This window comes from Grus americana, chromosome 1 (assembly GCF_028858705.1).
Source record: "Grus americana isolate bGruAme1 chromosome 1, bGruAme1.mat, whole genome shotgun sequence".
Taxonomy (NCBI): Eukaryota; Metazoa; Chordata; class Aves; order Gruiformes; family Gruidae; genus Grus; species Grus americana.
The window spans coordinates 138,746,856-138,767,444 of NC_072852.1; the positions used below are offsets into that span (position 1 = coordinate 138,746,856).

Consider the following 20,589-nt stretch of genomic DNA (forward strand, 5'->3'; position numbering starts at 1 on the left):
CATATTCTGATACATTGACTAGCCTGGGAATAGAGATTTTATGAGATAATTTTCTAGTGCTAGTGGGCTTTGAAAATATAACTTCTGTGTGGTGGGAGATATAATCTAACAAGATCCCACAGTCTAACAATCGTAACAAGGATATAAGAGTATCCCACCTAATTCCTCCTGATGGAACCAACTAACATAATCTCTAAAAGAGAATGCAGAAGTAGTGGGGTCTAGGATACCTATGGAGGACACTGATGACAGGATAGACATTCAACATCTTTGTACACCAGGGTACCCTCTGCACACTTATGAACATTGAGATTCAATTTTCAATATCACTGTGTACGGAGATGATAATATCCAACAGCTCCATGTCTCTCCTGTACTGGGGCCCCCACAGCTGGATGCAGTACTCCAGGTGGGGTCTCACAAGAGCAGAGTAGAGGGGCAGGATCACCTCCCTCGACCTGCTGGTCACACCTCTTTTGATGCAGCCCAGGACACTGTTGGCTTTCTGGGCTGCAAGCGCACACTGCCGGCTTATGTCGAGCTTCTCATCAATCAGTACCCCTAAGTCCTTCTCCTCAGGGCTGCTTTCAATCCATTCCTCGCCCAGCCTGTAGCTGTGCTTGGGATTGCGCTGACCCACGTGCAGGACCTTGCACTTGGCCTTGTTGAACTTCATGCGGTTCTCACGGGCCCACCTCTCCAGCCTGTCAGGGTCCCTCTGGATGGCATCCCTTCCCTCCAGCATGTCGACCGCACCACACAGCTTGGTGTCATCGGCAGACTTGCTGAGGGTGCACTCGATCCCACTGTCCATGTCGCCGACAAAGATGTTGAACAGTGCCGGTCCCAGTACCGACCCCTGAGGAATGCCACTCGTCACCGTTCTCCACTTGGACATTGAGCCGTTGACCACAACCCTTTGAGTGCGACCATCCAGCCAATTCCTCATCCACCGAGTGCTCCATCCATCGAATCCATATCTCTCCAATTTAGAGACAAGGATGTCATGCGGAACAGTGTCAAATGCCTTGCACAAGTCCAGGTAGATGACATCAGTTGCCCTTCCCTTATCCACCGACGCTGTAACCCCATCATAGAAGGCCACCAAGTTTGTCAGGCACGATTTGCCTTTAGTGAAGCCGTATTGGCTGTCACCAATCACCTCCTTATTTTCCATGTGCCTGAGCATAGTCTCCAGGAGGGTCTGCTCCATGATCTTGCCAGGCACGGAGGTGAGCCTGACCGGCCTGTAGTTCCCTGGGTCTTCCTTTTTTTTCCCTTCTTAAAAATGGGGGTTATGTTTCCCCTTTTCCAGTCGGTGGGAACTTCGCCAGACTGCCAGGACTTCTCCAATAGGATGGAGAGTGGCCTGGCCACTTCATCTGCCAGTTCCCTCAAGACCCGCAGATGTGGGTGGCCACAAAATCTGTCTTAATGCAGGTTCAAAGACTGTAATATTCTAAGCATTGGCATAGAGAAGCAAGGATTTTGTTCTTCAAATCCCTAAGCAAAAATTGTTTTCTCCAGTGTATGGATGCATTTTTCTACTCAGTTTTGTACTTCATCCATATAAACCTTTTTTACTAATTTAAATGTATAATAGACACAGTTTCAATAACTCATTTTTGTACGTTTCTTCACAAAAGTCAGGCAAGATAACATTTCCCTGGAGAAGGTATATAAGAAATCAATAAAATACATGTAACGCGGTTGCACCAGTCAAATACACACAATTGCTGAGCTGTTCAAATGCTCACTTATTTCATGTATTTATGTTTTCATTCTTAAAGAAAACAAAAAGAACTCAAACGTTACTATTTTTATGCAAAGGAGATACATTCATTCTCATCCTTTTAAATTAATGTTCACCATCCTTAAATGTAAATTAATGATTTACAACTCTATAATTATATTCAAATCACTGAGGGAAGGGAAGCAATACCTCTGTTTTTCTTCCAGTTCATTATAACAGTAGCTGTTATAATCATGACAGATGTTACACTTCGACTATCACTATTGTTCCAATGTCCCTGCCTAAATTTACAGAAAAGGTGAAATAGAAATAATGGGGTGTAAATTTTGCCGTTCATTTCAGTTATGCATTAAGTGAAATGCCAGTTTAAAATTAGCTTTAAAAATTAGTACTGATAATTATGGGAAGGACGTATCTTATAGTTTCTTCCAAAGTAAATCTTATTGCAGGAGGTCTGTGTGGATAAAATGAAGAACCATGCTAAGCATATAGAAGACTTATATGTTAAAGCTTTTAAGAACATATTGCAGGATCTGTTGGGGAGATCATAACTGGTTTTATTACATCCATCTAGCTTGAAGACAGACCCAGCTTTCGTCAGTTTGGCAAATGCTCTGTCAGGTAATGTGTAAAAAGACTATGAGGTCATGAACCATTGGTAAAATACAGTTTTTTCCATTCGTAAGGTAGCTAAGATCTTCATTGGGAGCTGTAAATTCAGGCAGTGATACATTGAACTCTATACATAGACAAAAATAAATTCTTCTCTGCCCCTATATCCATAAATTTCCTTCTCCTTTGTAAGCCAATGCTGTAGTCCCAGATTCAATTAAACCAGTGATTAAAGTATCTGTAACTGCACCCTCAAGCATAAGCTATAGCACACTCCTTAACAGCAGAAATGCATGCCTGACATACTTTGTAAACCTGCTGCTTTCCCTTAGAAGCAGGTAAGCCAGTGTTTCATCTTAATGATGGACATGGACTGGGCTGAAACATTATGTCCCAGGTGCGAGGAGAGCGTGAGTAGGGATTTCTAAAAGCTGTTCACATGGAGTTCCTGCCCATTCTCCTTGCGAGGAGCACAGTATTTTTCTCATTCTTGAGCACGCCGCTGCCAAGGTACAAAACCAGGACTGGAATTTTCAGTATTGTGCAACATTGTACTTACACCGTGAGTTTGATTGATTGGTATTTGCAATGCCAAGCGGTTTTCTTTTAATGTTTCTTGTATGTGTGCTAATGGTTGTCTCCAAGCTACACCATTTGCTTAATTGAGATCCTGCCTTGGTGCAGAAATGAGAGACATACCGTATTTGTGGGTCTGTTTTGTACCACTGGCAGCGGTGGGAACTGTGTCAGTAATTTCAGAGGGAAGGGAATTAGGACCTGCAGAATGATGTAAGTTTTATTGAATACTAAATAATGTTCCTTAACAAGGGAAAATAACTCTTCTCTTTCTTTCTTTCATTACTTTTCTGTTCCTTTGCCTTCGTCCCCAGCTTTTATCCTCTTATTTTCATAATCATGAGAAGCCAAATTAATCTCAGGTATAAGGCTACCAAACCAGCTCTGAATTTCTTTGACTGTTCTGACTCTTTATACTTTGAGCCCAGCAACGAGGGCCAGCGGCTAGCTAGATCTTACCAGCTGAGGTATTGGGTGGCTCATTAGTTTGGCAAATCCATCTCCCATTCAGCCTCAGATGTCCACATGTAAAGACACATCCTCTTGGATCATGGCAGGTCTCCATTCACTCATGAGTCATCTTAATTTCTTTCTGTATTCGGTATGCTACAGGTCATATTCTTTGCTTCCAATAAAAATCACTTTCTCTCTCTTTGTGTCATCAAATCCTGAGAGAGTAGGAGGGAAGGGAGCCAGAAGAAGAGGTTCAGAAGCAATCGTCCACTCAGAGAAGTAAAGCAATAAAATAGGGTGCACAGCTGGCAAAACTGGAGAGAAAAGGAGAGAAAGATAAAAAAAAAAAATAAAAGTCTCCAGAGTATAAGACTACAATTGAGGAATAAAAATAGTTTCCAGGTAACTGAATAAAAGGGAGGGAGAAGTTAAAATAAGGAAATTCTAAATCCACATGGGCAAACGAGAAAACCATGGTTAGGAGCAGTAAAAACAGATGATAAGCAGAAAAAGCAAAACACACAAAAAATTCCTATCTGTTGGCCAGAACAAATGATCAGCATAACAACTTGACATGCTTTTCAAATTTTTGAAGGAAGGAAAATGGCAACAGGAATCAGGAGGGGAACAATTTTAGAAACTCATAGTGGAAATGAAATGCTTCTATTAAATGGTTTCTCTTTCTGCTTAATAATCTAAAAGATTTGCTGTTCTAAATATTAACTTACCTTCAAATGAGAGCAAACAAAAGTTATTTTAATGTATAAGTATTTGCTTGTATATGTGGTATATGATGACTTTATTTTAAATAAAAATCTGTCTCTGTGAAATCTTTGTACTTTTTTGTTCTCTTGTAGCCAGGTAGACTGTACCGCAGTATCTTGAGAGAGAGGTGGCAACTCTGTGCACCGCTGCTCTAGCGGAGGTGGGATGAAGTCTGAGGAGTCCCATCCTTGTACTGACAACAGAACCTTGTATTGACAACAGAGCATAGCTATTCTCCTTTACCTCAACAAGAATTTGTATTTCTGGAGCAGGGCAATCTGTTTCACAACCTTGCTGTACCCAGTACATTTTTGTCTACCTGGTAGTAACAAAACATAGGTTTGCAATATCCAGGTCACTCTCCTGTCTTCATCCATGGAGCCGGAAAATCTCTTCATGCTGGAAAGCAGCAAAAACATCCAGGTAACATTCAGCTTCAACTCAGCTGCCTGGATTTCAGTCTTTAATGATGTGTATGCCTAATTTCCTGTTATAGTCACTGGAGCCTACTCAGCTCACCATGTGCATTTATCTTAGGAAGAGCTGAACAGTTCTGTAGACTAAGTCTAGACTCTAGGCTTAGCTGCCTAAGAGCTCAATTGACTAGAGGGGAGTTCAGACACCTTGCCGATGTGTGGACACCTGTGCGTAGGAGCCTGAATCTGCAAGCTAACATCCTGCTCGGTGGTGGTGGCGTAGCCCGAGCAGAGCACTGGGGAGTCTCCTGGGCGCGGGCTGGCTGGACATACGACGTGCCTGGCAGCTTGGGCCTCCTGCACCGGGAGGCTGCATGGTTCCCCCCAGCAGTCAGCAGGCTGATGAGCTTGGTGGGGTTCGTTCCTGCGCTGGGATTGAGTGTATAAGGTGTCTTGTGTAATGAAGAACTCTGCAGGTTCCATGTTCCTCAGGACTGGCGGCTGTTTTCTCTACGGAGGGTAAACATAGTGGCTGAAGCCTCCGTGTTTTATAACCCCTGCACACACAACACCCCACTGTCATTCATCAGGCCTTCATCATTTCTGCTAAAAAAATAAGCTGGGCCATTGGAAAAAAATAAATAAAAGGTTAGGTAATTTGTTCTTATAAGGACTAATTATAAAATCCATGACTGTGTTTGTTATTTAACATCCAGTTCGCTTCAAGTCTATTGGCAATGCTCCCTACTGTATTTCCTGAACGTGTTCCTACAAAAATGTTTTCTGGAGCGGTGAGGGCTGACGCAAGGTGTATGAAACTCAGCTGAGAGGGGAGAGTTAATTTTTGTATTTATGATGGTGAGTATTTGCTGCTGTGTCAAATGGGACCCCTGACTTAAAGGATATTGTCTAGCTTATGAAGTACAAAAAAATATTACAGGTCAAGTTCCTATTTTCATATTAAACCCATACCAAATTAAAAAAAAAAAAAAAGAAAAATATTCTTGAGAAATCAAAAGTCCTGGAATTTTCCATGTCAAGCTGATCCGACACAGACAGTATAGGCTAAAGAGACTTTCTGTGCTTGCGGTTTAAATAGGATGAGGTTAATATTGTCTTCCTAAATGTAATCTCTGTCTACAGTGATAGGATATGGTGCTTCTAATTTTAATTACAGAGATGGGTGGGTTGGATCACTAAAATTTAGATTTGGGTTAAGGTGTGGATTTATAGCCCTGCTCCTCCCTGTAAAAGCTGAGACTGCTGTGTCTGGACTCATCTTTTCAATTAATTCGCAGTAATTAAAGGGTGCTGTGTGGGATGGGGCTAAAGAGAAACACAATTAAAATGTAATGCTTCTCCTTTGGTATCTGCATCCTCATTTATTTTAAACCATCTTCAATGCCCTGGTGAGTTTAAGTCTTCCTGCACCAGATACTGTGCAAGCAGAAATATGTGAGTGAACTGTTGCCAATGGCTCTGAGCAAGCGTGGGGCATGTTTCGGATTACACTGTGTTTTCTTGTTCGGATCTGATCTCCTTGCTAGGAGAGGCTGAGAAAGGCAGCTCTAGGGGATTTTCTTCTAGCAGCAGCACATGATCCATCAATCGCGTGATTCTCACCACCGAGGACTAATGGGGAGGGTGAAGGAAAAGCGAACGCTGCCTTGGGAAAGCAACAGCAGCTTCTTCTGCTCGTGGGCCCTCTCTGCCAGCCGGACGCTTCATGGCTTCTCCCAGGTTAGAAACCTACTGCTGCCCGAACCACGATGCAGCCACGCAGCTAGTGATGAACTTCCAGCCTGAAGTCTTCTGCGGAGTTTGCATTGGCAGCGCCTCCGTCAGTCTGCTGCTGACCATCCTGCAGCTCCTGCCGAAGAAGGGACAGAGCCCGCGCAAGATGCCCAAAGCCTCCTCCTCTTCCACCATCCTTCTCCTTATCTCCGTTTGTGACATCCTTGGTGGCTTAGGTAAGCACCAGCTTCATGTCCTTGCTGTAGCAGGCTCTTGTTGCTCTGAGGTGAAGCTGGTGAGCGGACAACAGAGATTTCTGAGGGAAACGTGCTGTTTGTATTCACAGGAAGATGTGGGCTAAGTGAGATCAGAAAATGATGGGCCTTTGGGGGAGAAAGGTCTTGTTTAATAGTCATATTCTAGAAGTAGAAGCTCTTGACAAATCTACACCAAAATCCCTGCTTTACAACAAATTAAAATCCAGAAGAGTGGCTGGTTCTGAGAGTAAGGCGTAAAAGTGGAGGTAAGGCAGCACATTTAAAACTGAAGCTGACATCAAGCACTTAGCCGATTATTTGAAAAACAATTCCTATATGTCTTTAAATCCTCTCAGACCAAGTTTGCTGTCTTGTTCGTGTGCCAGCCACTTCTCTGGGCACATCACATCGACAGCAAACAAGTTTGAATTGCAGCCGTACACAGATCATGCTGGACAAGGGCTTTTGAAATGCGAGAGAAGCTCCCTTATCAAGGACAACCTGCTGCCTGGCCCCTGGCTGATAGGCTGGAGGAATAAAACTACAGAGAATAAAACAAAAATCATGAGTCAAAATGAAACTAATGTGTCTAAACCTGTCCCGTCAGTCGATGGCATTTGCTGCCAAATTAGGTATAAATTACCATGGCACATGCTACGAAAATACAGGATGAGTTTGTTTCTACAATAACATTTTTTCCCTCACATTAGATAACAGAAGTAGTGCTGGAAGGAGTGGGATTTCAGGTATTTTCCCCTTTCATACGTAGCCAGGTTCTCTCACGGTACATAATAAGTACCAATATTAAAACAAACGATAAAGGGGGAAATAAAAAAAGAGAGAGATGGAAAAAACCATGTGTGCATTCACCTGGAAAAGGTCCTTGCAGTCAGATGAGGCCAGCAATAGAAAAGTTATTTTTCTCCCTTTCTCTTTCACTGGAAACTCAAACTATTTATCCATCATTGTCTCTGAATGCGACTTACTTTGGTGGGTGGGAAACCATTCTCTCTTGGTGGGAAATCTGATGGTTTTGTTCTGCTGTATGTTGGTGTTTTAATGCCTATTTCAAGCAAAGCCAGAAAAATCTCTCTAACAAACTGTAAGGTCATTTAAAAAAATGGGTATTGTTCTCACCTAATTCTGAAACCCTGCTTTGTTCAGTCCTGTGACAGAGAGGAAAAGAGCTGCTTGTAAAAATGAAGACAGTGGGAAATAACTTTCTTCTGCAATGAGGGATTATAAAGAAATGAACACTGGCATATGAACATATGCCGAAAAAATTGTAAATATTCAGTTACTCTTTTCTGTCAATCTGTTAAATGCTTCCCAATTTATTTTAGGGAAGTGCATGACAGTATCTGTAAGTAGAGTGAGATTTGAATCTACCTAATGTTTCAAGTCCCAGCAGCTTCAGACTCTTGGGGCTACTGTCCCTGAGTGATTACACCGACATTTAAATAGCGCAGTTGTTCCTGCTGTACTCCTCTGCAGCCGCAGCCTTCCTGTGGACGCACAAAATCTGGGCTGCCGTGTGAAATATGTGGCCGGGCAGAAGCATGTGACTCAAATCACGCCAGCAGATTCAAAGCATTAATACTTTTTTTTTTTCTTTAGGTATGATCTTCAGGTCAAGTATATGGCTAGGCTTCCCAGGCTTCATAGCTAACATTTCTGTGGTGAACGGGACCGACGTGTGGCCTTCTGCTTTCTGTGTGGGGAGCGCGGTACGTACAGAGATCGTCTCCCCTTCCTCCCACTCCCAGATGACAGTCCCCCCACGCGGGCAGCCTGAAGGCAAACCGCTGCGTCCGAGAGGAAATTCGGCTGTGAGTCAGAGCCTGGATATGATGGTTTCAGCCTCTGCCACACCCCTGCAAGTGCATTCATGCCTCCCTCCGAAAGCCTGGATCGGGGCAGGCAGGGTGCTAGATGCCGCATGGCGCGTGTGAGGATGCGGGGCAGCGCAGGTCAGACCTGTCCCAAGGGTTTTGTAGTACTCGCTCGTCGCAGGAGTGCTGGGGTAGTGGGGGGCACACCTGTACTGAAGTCAGGGCTACAGAGGCAGAAGGGTGTAGACATTTCCGAATGGGCTGCGAAACCCCCGGTTCATTTCGTGCTGGCACAGACAGCATCGCTAATGCGCCGGTGGCTCCGTCGCATCCGTAGCTCGAGGGCTCTGCCCACCTTCTGCAGCAGAAATTACAGCCTGCGTGGTGGCAGTGGGGACCAAACCAGCAACTCAGGTAGCTCACGTTAGCTTTTGCAGCGTGGGGGTGTGTGTTTTAGACACCCAGGCACTGCAGGATAAACATACCCGAAGACCCAAAGCTGCTGGCAGAAGGTCTGTCCCTGCCGTGCAGGATCACAGCTCAGATTGCTGCTTATATGGCTGTTCAATGACCACATCTGGCCAAGTCTAATTAAGTATCTTCTGGATTAAAACGGAAGAATAACAAAATGTAAATGCATTCCAAAAGTGCGGATTAAAACTCAGTTTAAATTATTACGATCACAGTACTATCTGAGACACGTAATTTGAGTTTACGAGAAAAAAGGCCATGTTTTTTACCAAAACATGGAGAATGACAAATAAGACAGATCATCGCTTTACCCAAATTCAATAGGGTGCCCAATGAATTCATGCATGAGCAATAACAGTATTAGCTTTACAATTCAAAGTTTACAATACAGAAGAGGATATGCTGCATGTAAACAAAATTATTCAGCGCCAGTAGTTTTTAAATAAAACAGTATGTGCCTCATTGAACTCACTGTACCTTATATGCCTATATAATGGCAATTCCAGACATGAGAGTGTTGTGCCATAGAAGCAAATGTCAGTTGTACGCATCTATTGATTCTCAATTCCATCATACATGTTTAAGTTTTGCTTATTAGTTGCAAATCTTGATTTTTTTTTTCTTTGAGGCAGAGGAAACCAGCAATATCAATATCTTGTAGCAAGAACATCCTATTCAAAAACCATGTTTCCCTACATCTTAAATTTCCCTTTCTGGCCCTTAGCACAAAAAATAGTATTTTTAAACAGTGACGAAGATACTGTATGCAGACTGTTTGTTTTTCATTTGGATCTCAGGTTAGATGGTGAGCAGCATAGCGGTCTACCATGATTTTTATTTTCCCTTTCTTGGGCTCCAGCAAAGTGCTGTAATTTGAGTCACTTGCTAAATTTAGATTTAATTATACTGGAATGAAAAATAACCTTCCTTCCACTCACTTCCCCTAAAATATTCTCGTGTGAGTTAATAAAATGTTTCTGATTCTATTTTATTTTTCTTTTAGTACTATTGTTTTATTTCGGTTAACCACAAGCCAATACCAACTCCAAATAGTGAGGCCTTGAGGCATCTCCTTTGAATAACACCTTCTGGTTTGCAGAGGGGTACTCTCTCAGCAAAAGATGTGTCCTTTTGCTAAAAAGTGAGATAGCATATGAAGATTTTAGTTTTAAGTGCATCCGATTTATATTATTTTTGGAGGCTGTCTTGTCTATGTTGGATTTTCTGGGTGGAAAGACCTGACAGTTTATTTTTGAATGTGTGTGTACGTATAGTAAATTGTGCATTTTTCGACTGCAGCAAATATGTAAAAGTGCAGGCGAAGTTACATGCTCAGTGCTATAGATGAAGTGCATTAGAAGGAAGACACGTATTTTATTTTCTGGCTCCTGTGCGCTAGGAAAATATCATGGTGTTTGAATTAAATACTGAATAATTTGTGCCGCAAATGGCTAGAGGTAGGGTCTACACCCATGGTGAAAGGAAATATTTCCCAGCTTGATTTGCCTTTTGGAGGAAGGAATCTCTACTCACTGATGTTTGGCTCAGTAACAAGTATGTTGGTTTCCAGCTGTAAAATGATGCTATTAGGGAGCCACGATAAAGGATATTCAGATAGGAACTGAAAGAGGGCTTGGAGGGAAGGTAATCTGAATATTAAAATAGTGCCAGACTATTACAGAGAGTCAGCTCCTATAGGGAAGAAATTTGGAATTTATAAACAGCAGCAAAAAAAGGTCACTTATATAGGCTCATGGGAAAAATGCATAGGGTCAGCTCATGAACGCAGTGGAATTTAACTTGACTTGAACCTGTTTCCTTTGGATTTTTGTTGAAGAAATCAGTCAGAGAGTTCAGTATGGATAATTTTTCCAGAGGGTGAGTGATATTTTTGTTAATGGCCTTTTTTTCTTAATAACCGTTCCCTGAATCGGGTTCTTGTGCATGGAGAAAAAGCCGGTCACATGCAGAACCCACGATGCCTGGGCACGCTGCGGTGATGACTGACCTCAGTTATATTTTCATGCCTCAGCTACAAAGACACTACTAACATTTTAACCTAAAATTAAAACATCCTCACTATAAATTTCTTTGGGCTTCACTCAGGACATTGAGGGTTAGAACTGGAGAGGTAAATAACAGGTTTTCCGAACAAGAGAATAAGCTATGAAAGCAAAAGCTGTTCAATTTACCTATGACTTGACCCATTTGCTACAGCAATGCTCTTCCTGTGATATTGAGTAAGATTTAATACTTCATCATCTCGGCTGGAAAATACACACATTTAAAGAACAAATCACCAGGCTAAAGGTTTGAGTCCCTCCCCTGTCCCCAGCGGTACTTGGGAAGCAGCTGCGATATTTGGCATTTTTTCCCCTGCAGATGTGGATCCAGCTATTATATAGCGCTGGCTTCTGGTGGTTGTTTTGCTATGCCGTTGACTCTTACTTGGTGGTAAGAAGATCAGCTGGACTGAGGTACCAGGGTTAAAGCTCTGAATTTGTTACTTTCCTTCCGACGCTGTATGTCCATGTTTGTCTGCAGCTATCTAAATGTATAAGGGAAGCTTCTACAAACATCTGATGTCCATATGGTTACCAGGTAATGATATGGATGAGTGGTGTGCTAAGCACTTAAATAGCCAGGGCAATGCTCAGGTATTGATTTCTTTATGTCCCCCTGGAATTTAAATGTAACTGAATTCATTTAACCTTTAGAAAAATAGGGAGCAGGTCAGGCTCTATAAACTTTATTGCAGCGAGATAAATATTTTTGTCCCTACTCCGTACCTGAAATTGATTCTTGTGGCAAACAAAAAGTGTTATCCTGAAAATAAAAAAGTGGGAGGGGGAAAGCGCTGAATTTCATATCGTTCATTCTCCAGGTTTTTTTTCTCACATTTTCTCTTTTATCCACTTCTCATTGTTGTCACTATCACGCTTCTGATTTGCAAAGTTTTTAAGAAGAATGATACGTATTTCTATATATTTTTCTGCAATGCCTGTAACAGAAGAACCTAAACCCTTTGGAAAGTACCATGCTTTAATGCCAGACAGAAAATATAAGGTGTTTCTAAGGTGGTTGTTAGAAGGGCAAAATAACATTCAGTTGCTACTGCTAAACATGGAATTATGTGTCTCTGTTCCCAGATGATACTGAGCGATCACCTACTGGAGACATGGTTCGTCTGGCAGATGTTGTCACAATGGGGATTTTTGAGTTAACTTTGGCCTGTGGAGGATAAGCCTGATTTTGTGAATTTCCATACTTATAGTCTGAAACAAACTGGGACCTACCTCCTTCCCTCGTCCCTGTTAACCAAAAAAATCAGGTGTATTTGGGCTTGATTCTAAGATAAGATTAAGCAATGAAAGACTTTCTACACGCAGAGATCTGAATCTCCCTAAGATGGGAGCAGTATCCAACTCTGAAAGTTAAACCTAATTCTCTGCAAATTACAGAAGGGTGGTTTATTTGACTGTGTTGCTCCATTCTTAAGTTTTAATTCCCTAATTTGCTCTCTGCAGGAAAAATGAAGGATGCAGAGGTTCCTTCTGGAGATTTGGGGATAAGTGAAAGGCTTTCCAGCCTACAGGTTGGAGGACACAGGACTTCTGTGTGCAAGCCTCAAAAACCACTTTGGGTCATCCTTTTTCTGAAGGACACCCCGCCCCACACACACACACACCTGCTTTCCTTAGTTTAATGTACTGCCAGCGTCAGTCTGCACCATTTCACATCTGTAAAGCTCTGTTTCAGTGAAGGTCCTATTTTTATGTTGCAATGTGGAAAACGTAAGGTTTGGTATCTTTAAATTACACCCGTCCTGTTTGATGCCTGCAGTACGATTGTGCTGTACCACATGATGACGTGGGGCCTCGCGGTGATGCTCTGCGTGGAGGGGATTGCGCTGCTCTACTACCCTTCTCTCTCCAGGTAAGCAGGGCTCCGGGAACAGCCTGAGAAATCACAGAGCTCTGGGGTCATTTGCATGCCTTTTGGTCAGCTTTAGAGACAGCCGCCCAAATGTTGGGCTTTTTTGATCCTTGCCAAGTGTGTCCCACTGAGTCAGTGCAATCCTAGAAATAAATACCTGCCTGGGTTTCAATGGGCCGTGAAGAAACATGCCCGGCACTACAGGCATTTGGGTGTGCTGCAGCACTGCTACAGCCTCTGCTATGAGCCACTCTTCTCCCACTCCTGGTTTTAGCTTTGTATTTGTTCCTTTAAATTTGAGAAAAATGCACGTAATTAACTTTGTGTCCTGTGTGAACTGGTGGTGAAAGTCTGTGAATTAAAAGTTTAGCATCTGTTTGCTTCGTTTCTTTGATTTTTTTAAGTTAAAGGTGACATAGGTAGAATAGAAAAAACTGTCAGATGTGGACAAAAAAATATGCATAAGCTGTTAATGGTTTCTCCTCAGCTGTGAAAATGGCCTGGTGCATGCAATCCCACATTATATCACAACCTACGCCCCACTCCTGCTAGTGCTGCTGGTCAACCCAATCCTGTTTAGGAGGACAGTATCAGCAGGTATGTTCCTAATGGCCAGCATCGATCAGTATGTGTTATTTAGCAACATAACATAAAAGTATGTTGACTATACTATTTTCTGTTTTCAGTGGGAATGAGAGAAGAAAAAACACCTAGTGGGATATCACTCATTTTAGGAATCCATAATGGATGTACTTCTTTTCCTTCAGTATTAGGCTATATGTGAGATCCCTTGATGATGGTCCTTCCAGCTTCTGAACTGCTGCTGGAGACAAACCCATCCCTTCCTTTGTTCCCTCTTTACAGACATCTGCCTTCCGGATCCTTGTGCCTGTAACTAGCAAGATACACGTATATTAATGAACATAATTGTATACTTTCCAGTTGCCTCCTTACTGAAAGGGAGACAAGGCATTTACACAGAGAACGAAAGACGTCTGGGGACAGAGATCCAGATCCGCTTCTTCAAAATTATGCTGGTATTCATCAGTTGGTAAGAGGTGCATTATTTTCTTTTAAACTGTCTTTTTTCCCAGCTGGAGAAGGTCAGGGACAAGAACAGAGTCTGATGGGTTGCTTCATTTGTTTGTCTTTATGCTTGGAAGGGAAGGTGTCTAAGGAAGAAGAAGTTCTAAACTAGTTCACAAAGTAGCTGAATCACTCATGTAGCATCACAAGGCTGCGAGGAAATGATAAAAATGTTTAACCAACAGGAAAACAATAACCCCAAGAAACAATAGCAAAAAAAAAAAAAAAAGAAAAGGTTGGGCATAGACTAAAGCTGTCTGGAACAGCAGCTCCCCAGCACTGTGGGCTGATAGACGGCTTTCTGTACTCAAGATTTCTGAGAGCCTCTTGTCACCAAGCACATCACTGAAAACCTACAATAAATATGTTTCTAAGATTGGCTTCATGGCCCTGTGATGATATAATGCAGCCACCTCTGTGGTCTGCAGATCCCAAGTGTGTGAAAAAAAGTGTGGATATTGACTGGAAATATAAGGTTATATGCCAGAAAACAATATAATTGTGTGTGAAATTTCTGATCATTTAACTTTTTTTTTTTTTTAATATTCCACCTTCCTCCATGAAAATAGGACTTTGGGGTAGGACAGGAAAGAGATAGGGAGGAGAGGAGGGAGGGAACAAGGGAAGTGGGGAAGGAGGGAGGCTACATGCCTCACCCCCAAATCGCTGTGCCTCTGCTCCAGCAGCACCATCCAGCATGGAAGATTCTGGAGTGGCAACTGGAACTGGACGTACTGGCTGCACACAGCAAAACTGAGCTGAAATAGGGCCTGCTTTTGGAGAAAATGGTTTTTACTGCAATCACGTAATTATCGCACAGCAATAAAGGCACCAGAAGGAGTGGTGATCTACTCCACAAGGGTCTGTGCAATGACCTAGCAAGAAGCAGTCACTGCTGAGAAGCGTTTAGTACCTACCTGAGTAACGCAAGCAACAGCGGGAGGAAGGAAATGGTCCTGGAGCAGTGGAATGACTTGGCCAAACTTAACAGTCTCTACAACTACCTAACTTTTTTATACATGGGAACATTAATGCATGTTACATTGCTTTAAAAGGCTGAGCAGGGAGAAAGACTGCCTTTTTTTTTCTCCTGGCTGCTGTATACTGGAGTGCTCTGGAGGTAAATTATTGTCTTTTTTTGGGGAATAACCGAGTCCGCTTGGCTTGGGAGAGAGGTTTCTGGTGTGAAAGGTGGGGGAGCCAGCAGGGGAGGGGGTGAGAGACAGCCGCAAAGGATCCTGCAGCATGGCTTCCTGGAAACTGCTGAAATAACGAGGAGCAGAGATTTAGCCAGGCTTCCAGGGCTGTGGAAAGAAAGAGCCCAGAGGCCCCACAGAAATGTGTTGCAACCTAAGGAATGGTGGCCAGCTTGCTGGACTGGGAGCAAGCGTGAAAGAAAGGCCCAATTCCCCAAGGGTACAGTGGGGACATTTGTTTATTTCCATTCTGTCTCATTCTGGGTTTTCCTATTAAAAAAAATAATCACAGCTCTAGTTTTGGATTTTGTTCTCCTAATAAAACATAAGCTTTAGAGTGTAAAAACTCTCTCAAAGGTTACTGTAGGGAAAGACTGAGGCAGTCCCATCTCAGAAGCTATGGGAAGATTCCCTTCCATCCCAAAAGTCAAATATGAGATGAGTTAGTCAAAGACAGCAGGTTGGGGCAACACGGGGTAGAAGAGATGCCTGCAGATTTGGGAGGGGAGAGCAGGAGGTTTTACACTGTGATAAAAATATAATTGCAGGAAGGACATGTATAAACCCCTTTAGAAAGTATGACATGGATGCTGATGGTTTCCTCTCTGAAGCCACAGTAGAATTATGAAGAAATGCTGGTCTGACTGTTCAGAAGTCATAAGAAGTAACAGCCATTTGCTATAACCTTTATTTAGTGTAGAATATCCTATTTCTTTCACAGCATGAGGCTTGATTATGCTCATCCTTCTTTGGAAACAGAAATTACCTTTATTCCAAAAATCTGATGGCATTTTCAAGGGTTTTAAAGTCAACTTTTGTCTTGCTTTGTAGTTTTTTTAGGGACATTTTGAAAGTCTGCTGTAATCTAACCCTGAAATTCGAACCCCTCTGGAGCTTCTGAAGCCTTTTATAACACGTATGCCTATATTTGGTTTCCTTATCTGTGAGCACTATCCTTTTAAGACACAAACAAAAGAAGTCAGCATGCATGATGTTCCTGTTATGGATCGCAGTTGTTTATAATTTCAGTTTCATCATGCAATTTACTGTTCGGCAGCAAGCTCAAATGATCAGATTCTGGGTTTTTTGTTGTTGTCGTTATATTGATTTCTTTGTCTAGGCCTGGGCTAGTAGGTAAGCATCTGGTTTTTGATCATGATGTCAGAGACCCACTGGTCCCTTCAGACTGAGACTCAACATTAAAAAAAAAATCTCACTCTCCATATTAGTGATCCTAATTTCTATAATTTGAAGGTAATGTATATTTTACATATACATACATATGCATATATACATAACTGTCTTGTTGTTCTTTACTCCTGCAATAGCTGGTCATCCAATATCATCAACGAGAGCCTTTTGTTCTATCTTGAAATGCAGCCAGATATCAATGAAATGCCCCTGAAAAACATCAGAAGTGCTGCACTGATCACATGGATTATAATGGTAGGTCAGCCATGGCACTGCTTAGTCTTAGAAATCACTTTTATAAGGCTGGTGGAACAGCACCAGTGTAGTGAGTGGTTCATGATCTGTGGGGACATAAACACTCTGAAAATCACGGAAGGAAAGCAGAAAGTAAGCGAGAGGAAGGAGCGGTCACTGGGAGTGCTTTTCACATGTAAACTTTTCCAAAAATGTACCAAAGGCCAACTTTGTCTCCCATTTACTATAGTATACATTCTCTGAGTGATTGCTGCCCATTTTAAGATCCAGAACAGACCCCTACAATGATTTCTAGTCTGACCTTGCTAACCTCTGCCATAATGCAAGCTACAAAGTTTTAGCTCACGATTCCTGAAGGTTCCCCAATAAAATGGGCGTTTTCTGGTAATTGTCTGTTTGTAACTAGGGTTTTCTTTATTATGAAGAATTATTGCATCTTCTATCGTGACATTTTGATAATTATTTGGGGACAAATACATGAAAAATCTTGAAAGCAATGCACCAAAAAATAGCTGCAAGATGCTGGCCTCTCACTGTCCCCTACCCTCCTTTCTCCTACTGGAATATTTGACAAGGGATTTTTCGGAGGTGATATTGCAGGTTCCTTTTCCAAGAGAGTTTGTTCTGAAGCTATTAAATACCTGTAAGGCCTGGTCATGTTTTGTGTAGTTAAGCCCTTGAGCAGCTTTGTAGTGAAGGGTTAAGGGATGCGGCTGATTTGCCACAACCTCCTCCTCTGACAAGGAGTGAACACATTCATGTGACAGGGATCTTCCTCTTGCTCACCTGGGTCTAGGAACTGAGCTATTTTTTAAATTGGCTGTAAAAATAGTTTGATGTTTTCTCATGAGAAAAATGGAAACGGCTAAAGCCATTTACTTGCCAAGCATCCCACGGCACTGGGAACAGAGACTTTTTTTTTTTTTTAAATCACTTGGGATTTTCTTTTTCAGTGTCCCTCCCTGTTTTTCCATCCCACTTTGATGGACATTTTCACTGGCTCAAGAATCTGCAGCAATTCCAGACAGATCAATTCCTGCTATTTTAAAAACCTTGACTGTGTATGCTAGTGTCTACTCTCATATATTTGACTTGGCTTCTAGCAAAAAATATAATATTTGCTTTTGTGAATAAAAAAGTCTAGACCTTGTGGGGAAAGTTAAAAACACACCGGGGGACTGACCAGCTAAAATTCATGCTGGAAAACCCTTTGGCACTTACTGTTCACTGGGATGGCCTCGGCATATTGGAACAACAGGTCGTGGTATTTCACTCCGATTTGTTTGTGTCAGCACTGGGAACAACCTACATTTTTATTTGCATGCAAATAGCATATTTTAAAGACAGCAATTGTTCCGTGAAGGAGAAGTTGTTAATGCATGCAAAGCGTTTTGCTGAAGTTGAAAACGGAGCCTTGCTGGTGTAACTCCCGTTGCACTTCTCTTTCCTAGGGGGTTCTTAATCCGATGCAAGGCTTCCTCTTCACGTTAGCTTTCTATGGCTGGACGGGATGGAGAGTGGACCTGAAATGGCGAAAAAGAGAAATAACTTGGGAATCAATGTCCTCATCAACTGTGGGAGAAAACGCCTATCCCTCACCAGTGAACTACCAAAGCAACCTCCATGATTCAAAGAAGATATCGACAACTGACAGCCAGCAGACCGATGAGGCTATAAGCATGTTGTCTGAAGGTAACACCAGCGGTGATGACAGATTAACCAGGAGCTCTCCCATCTACCAGGGCTGGTAGTTTATAGGCGCAGCGCTGGATCCCACTTCTCACGTTGTCAAGACTCACAAACCCACGTCACTGTGTGAACAGTTGCGTACTCTGGAATTAGGTTTGTGCCCAGTGGCTTGATGTCATTTCCTATAACTTGTGTGTGTGTGACAGAGAGAGCGTGTGAGATGGAGAGATATTATGGTTTATGTCTTTGTTTGCCTTACAGGAGATGTGTTAACAGATATAAAGGCCCGATCCTTTTTCAGCAGGAGTATATCTCTGCAAAGTTCTATGTTACTTACGATTCATTTTCGTCCATTTTGTTTTAATCTGTCTTGTAACTTCTGTATGGTAGAAGAGTCTTTTGTTTAAATAAATGGACTATTAATATGTTGGGGTTTTAAATTTGTTGCCTTGCTCAGCGTAACATTTTTCACCCAGAATTACAGCTCTAGGATTTCTGACGCGCTAGTAAAACACTTCTGACAGCAAACTTTGACATAAGCACAAATATTTCCTGTTTGTGTAGAGTCTTACTGGCATAGTCTTCTTTTAGCTTGTTTATATGAATTTTCAGTTTGGTTTTATCTAGGGAGCTGAAAGGCTTTTTTTTTAAAAAAAAGTCAATCCCAGCCTAGGCTCCATAAACACTTCAGATTAATGGTTCCAGTTCACTCCTGGATGAAGCAAAAATAACCCTTCAAACTATTTTTTAGTATGGATTCAGTTTGATCCTTATACGTACTTGCCTAACAGGATCATCACTCTTAGGGGCAGGTGCATTAAGAGATAACATTTGCAAAAAATACCTAGATGAGCTGAGCGCTCATCAGAAAACTGAGTAAGCAGCATCAATAGTCCTTTCTCTGAGGCGTGCTCTATTTTATGTCTTCATCTGCTGAACTAAGAGATATTAAATCCAGTCTCCTTATCTTCTCAGATACATACCTGTCTTGATGCAGCGCACTAAGTACCTATATCCAAACAATTCCCCGGCTTTGTTGAAAGTTAAGAAAAAATGATGACCATGTCTACCCCAGGCTTTTAACTTCAGACCAGAGTAGAAGTAGTACGATTTAAGTCTGGTTGTGCTGGAAGCTGCTTACAATGCAGTTTGACTGATGGCATGGTGGAAGCCCCCTGAGCCCAGGTAACCTCCCTCCCTTCCTTCAGCATGTGGCCAGGGCCCGGCATAAAACAAAACCTATTTTTTATACCCTGTTCACATCCACTTTGGCTGAACTTCGCTGGCTGTCCACGCCCTTTTTTTTTCCAATCCAGTTCAGTCCCAGCTATTGTATAAAAAAATAAATATATTATTAAAGACAGCTGAAAGGTAAGTGCGATAATAACATGAAGCTTAAGCTGCCGTGTTACTCAGGGGAGTCCCAGGATGGTTAGAGAAGCAGGCTCAGCAGAAACTATACAGAAAAATATTGATTTGCTATTGTAAATAAATTACCTTCTTGAACTAATTGTTTGATACCAAGGTGTTAAACAATGATCTAATGATTAGTTAGGCAGATTGTTACAGAGCTGTGGTTGGTTTGTAGCAAATCTTTTACATTGTGCCCTGTGCTTTTATGGCTTTATATTGCTGTTGTAGTTGTCAGAAACACTGGCAGATCACCAGATGCTTTCTTTTCATCACAGTCATTTTTTCCCAGGCAAGTATGAAGAGAAAGCCCAGGGACTTGGGAGCAGGTTGTATTCATCCTTGTGAAACAGAGGCCACATTTTCAGTGCAATATTCATCACGACAGAGTTCAAAAGAGCAGGAAAAAGGCGGAGGTGGAATTGTTGGTAAACCTTTTCAGATGCTAGGGTGTGGGCCAAGCTACGAAACCCTAAAACCAAATAAACAGCCTCTGGCTCCACGGGAATACTCAGCGCCACGAAAGCACTTGGGAGGTGGCAGGCTGCAGCGAGGGGCCCTGTGGGAGGACTGAACAGCTAAATCCCTCCTTCCTTTTGCTGCTGCAGGGCATAGGTGGGACAGGGACAGAAGGGGTGCCCCAGCCGCGGCCCCCCGAGGCCGAGAGCAGCCCCGGAGCAGTGCCGGGTGGCTGCTGCTGCTGAAGCACCCCTGTGCTGGGGCAGCCTCCCGCAAGGCCTGCACTCCTCTCCCCTCCTTCTCTTGTTTTTCAAGGTTGTCCTTGGGATGTGTGTGGTCTGTCTGTGTGTTGGGATGCCGTCATGAAAGATCAGGACTCGTCTGAGAGCTTAAAGACAACTAAGCTAACGCTGATGCGCTGAGAACATGAAGTGGGGTGTAGCAGAGCAAACCAACAGCAGTTTTTAACTTGCAGAAGAAGTAGGTGTGAGGAGAGTT

The 20,589-nt window shown here is 42.5% G+C and overlaps 1 protein-coding gene across 1 annotated transcript; it reads left to right on the plus strand.

The window, feature by feature from the left end:
• Window positions 1-6,301: 6,301 nt before the first annotated feature.
• GPR143 (G protein-coupled receptor 143) lies at window positions 6,302-18,523 on the plus strand. Its single transcript, XM_054846093.1, has 8 exons — window positions 6,302-6,545; window positions 8,184-8,293; window positions 11,252-11,346; window positions 12,713-12,805; window positions 13,293-13,402; window positions 13,748-13,856; window positions 16,416-16,533; window positions 17,985-18,523. Exons 1-8 carry the CDS (start codon window positions 6,302-6,304, stop codon window positions 18,282-18,284), a joined length of 1,179 nt encoding a protein of 392 aa, XP_054702068.1. The 3' UTR covers window positions 18,285-18,523.
• The last annotated feature ends 2,066 nt before the right edge of the window (window positions 18,524-20,589 follow it).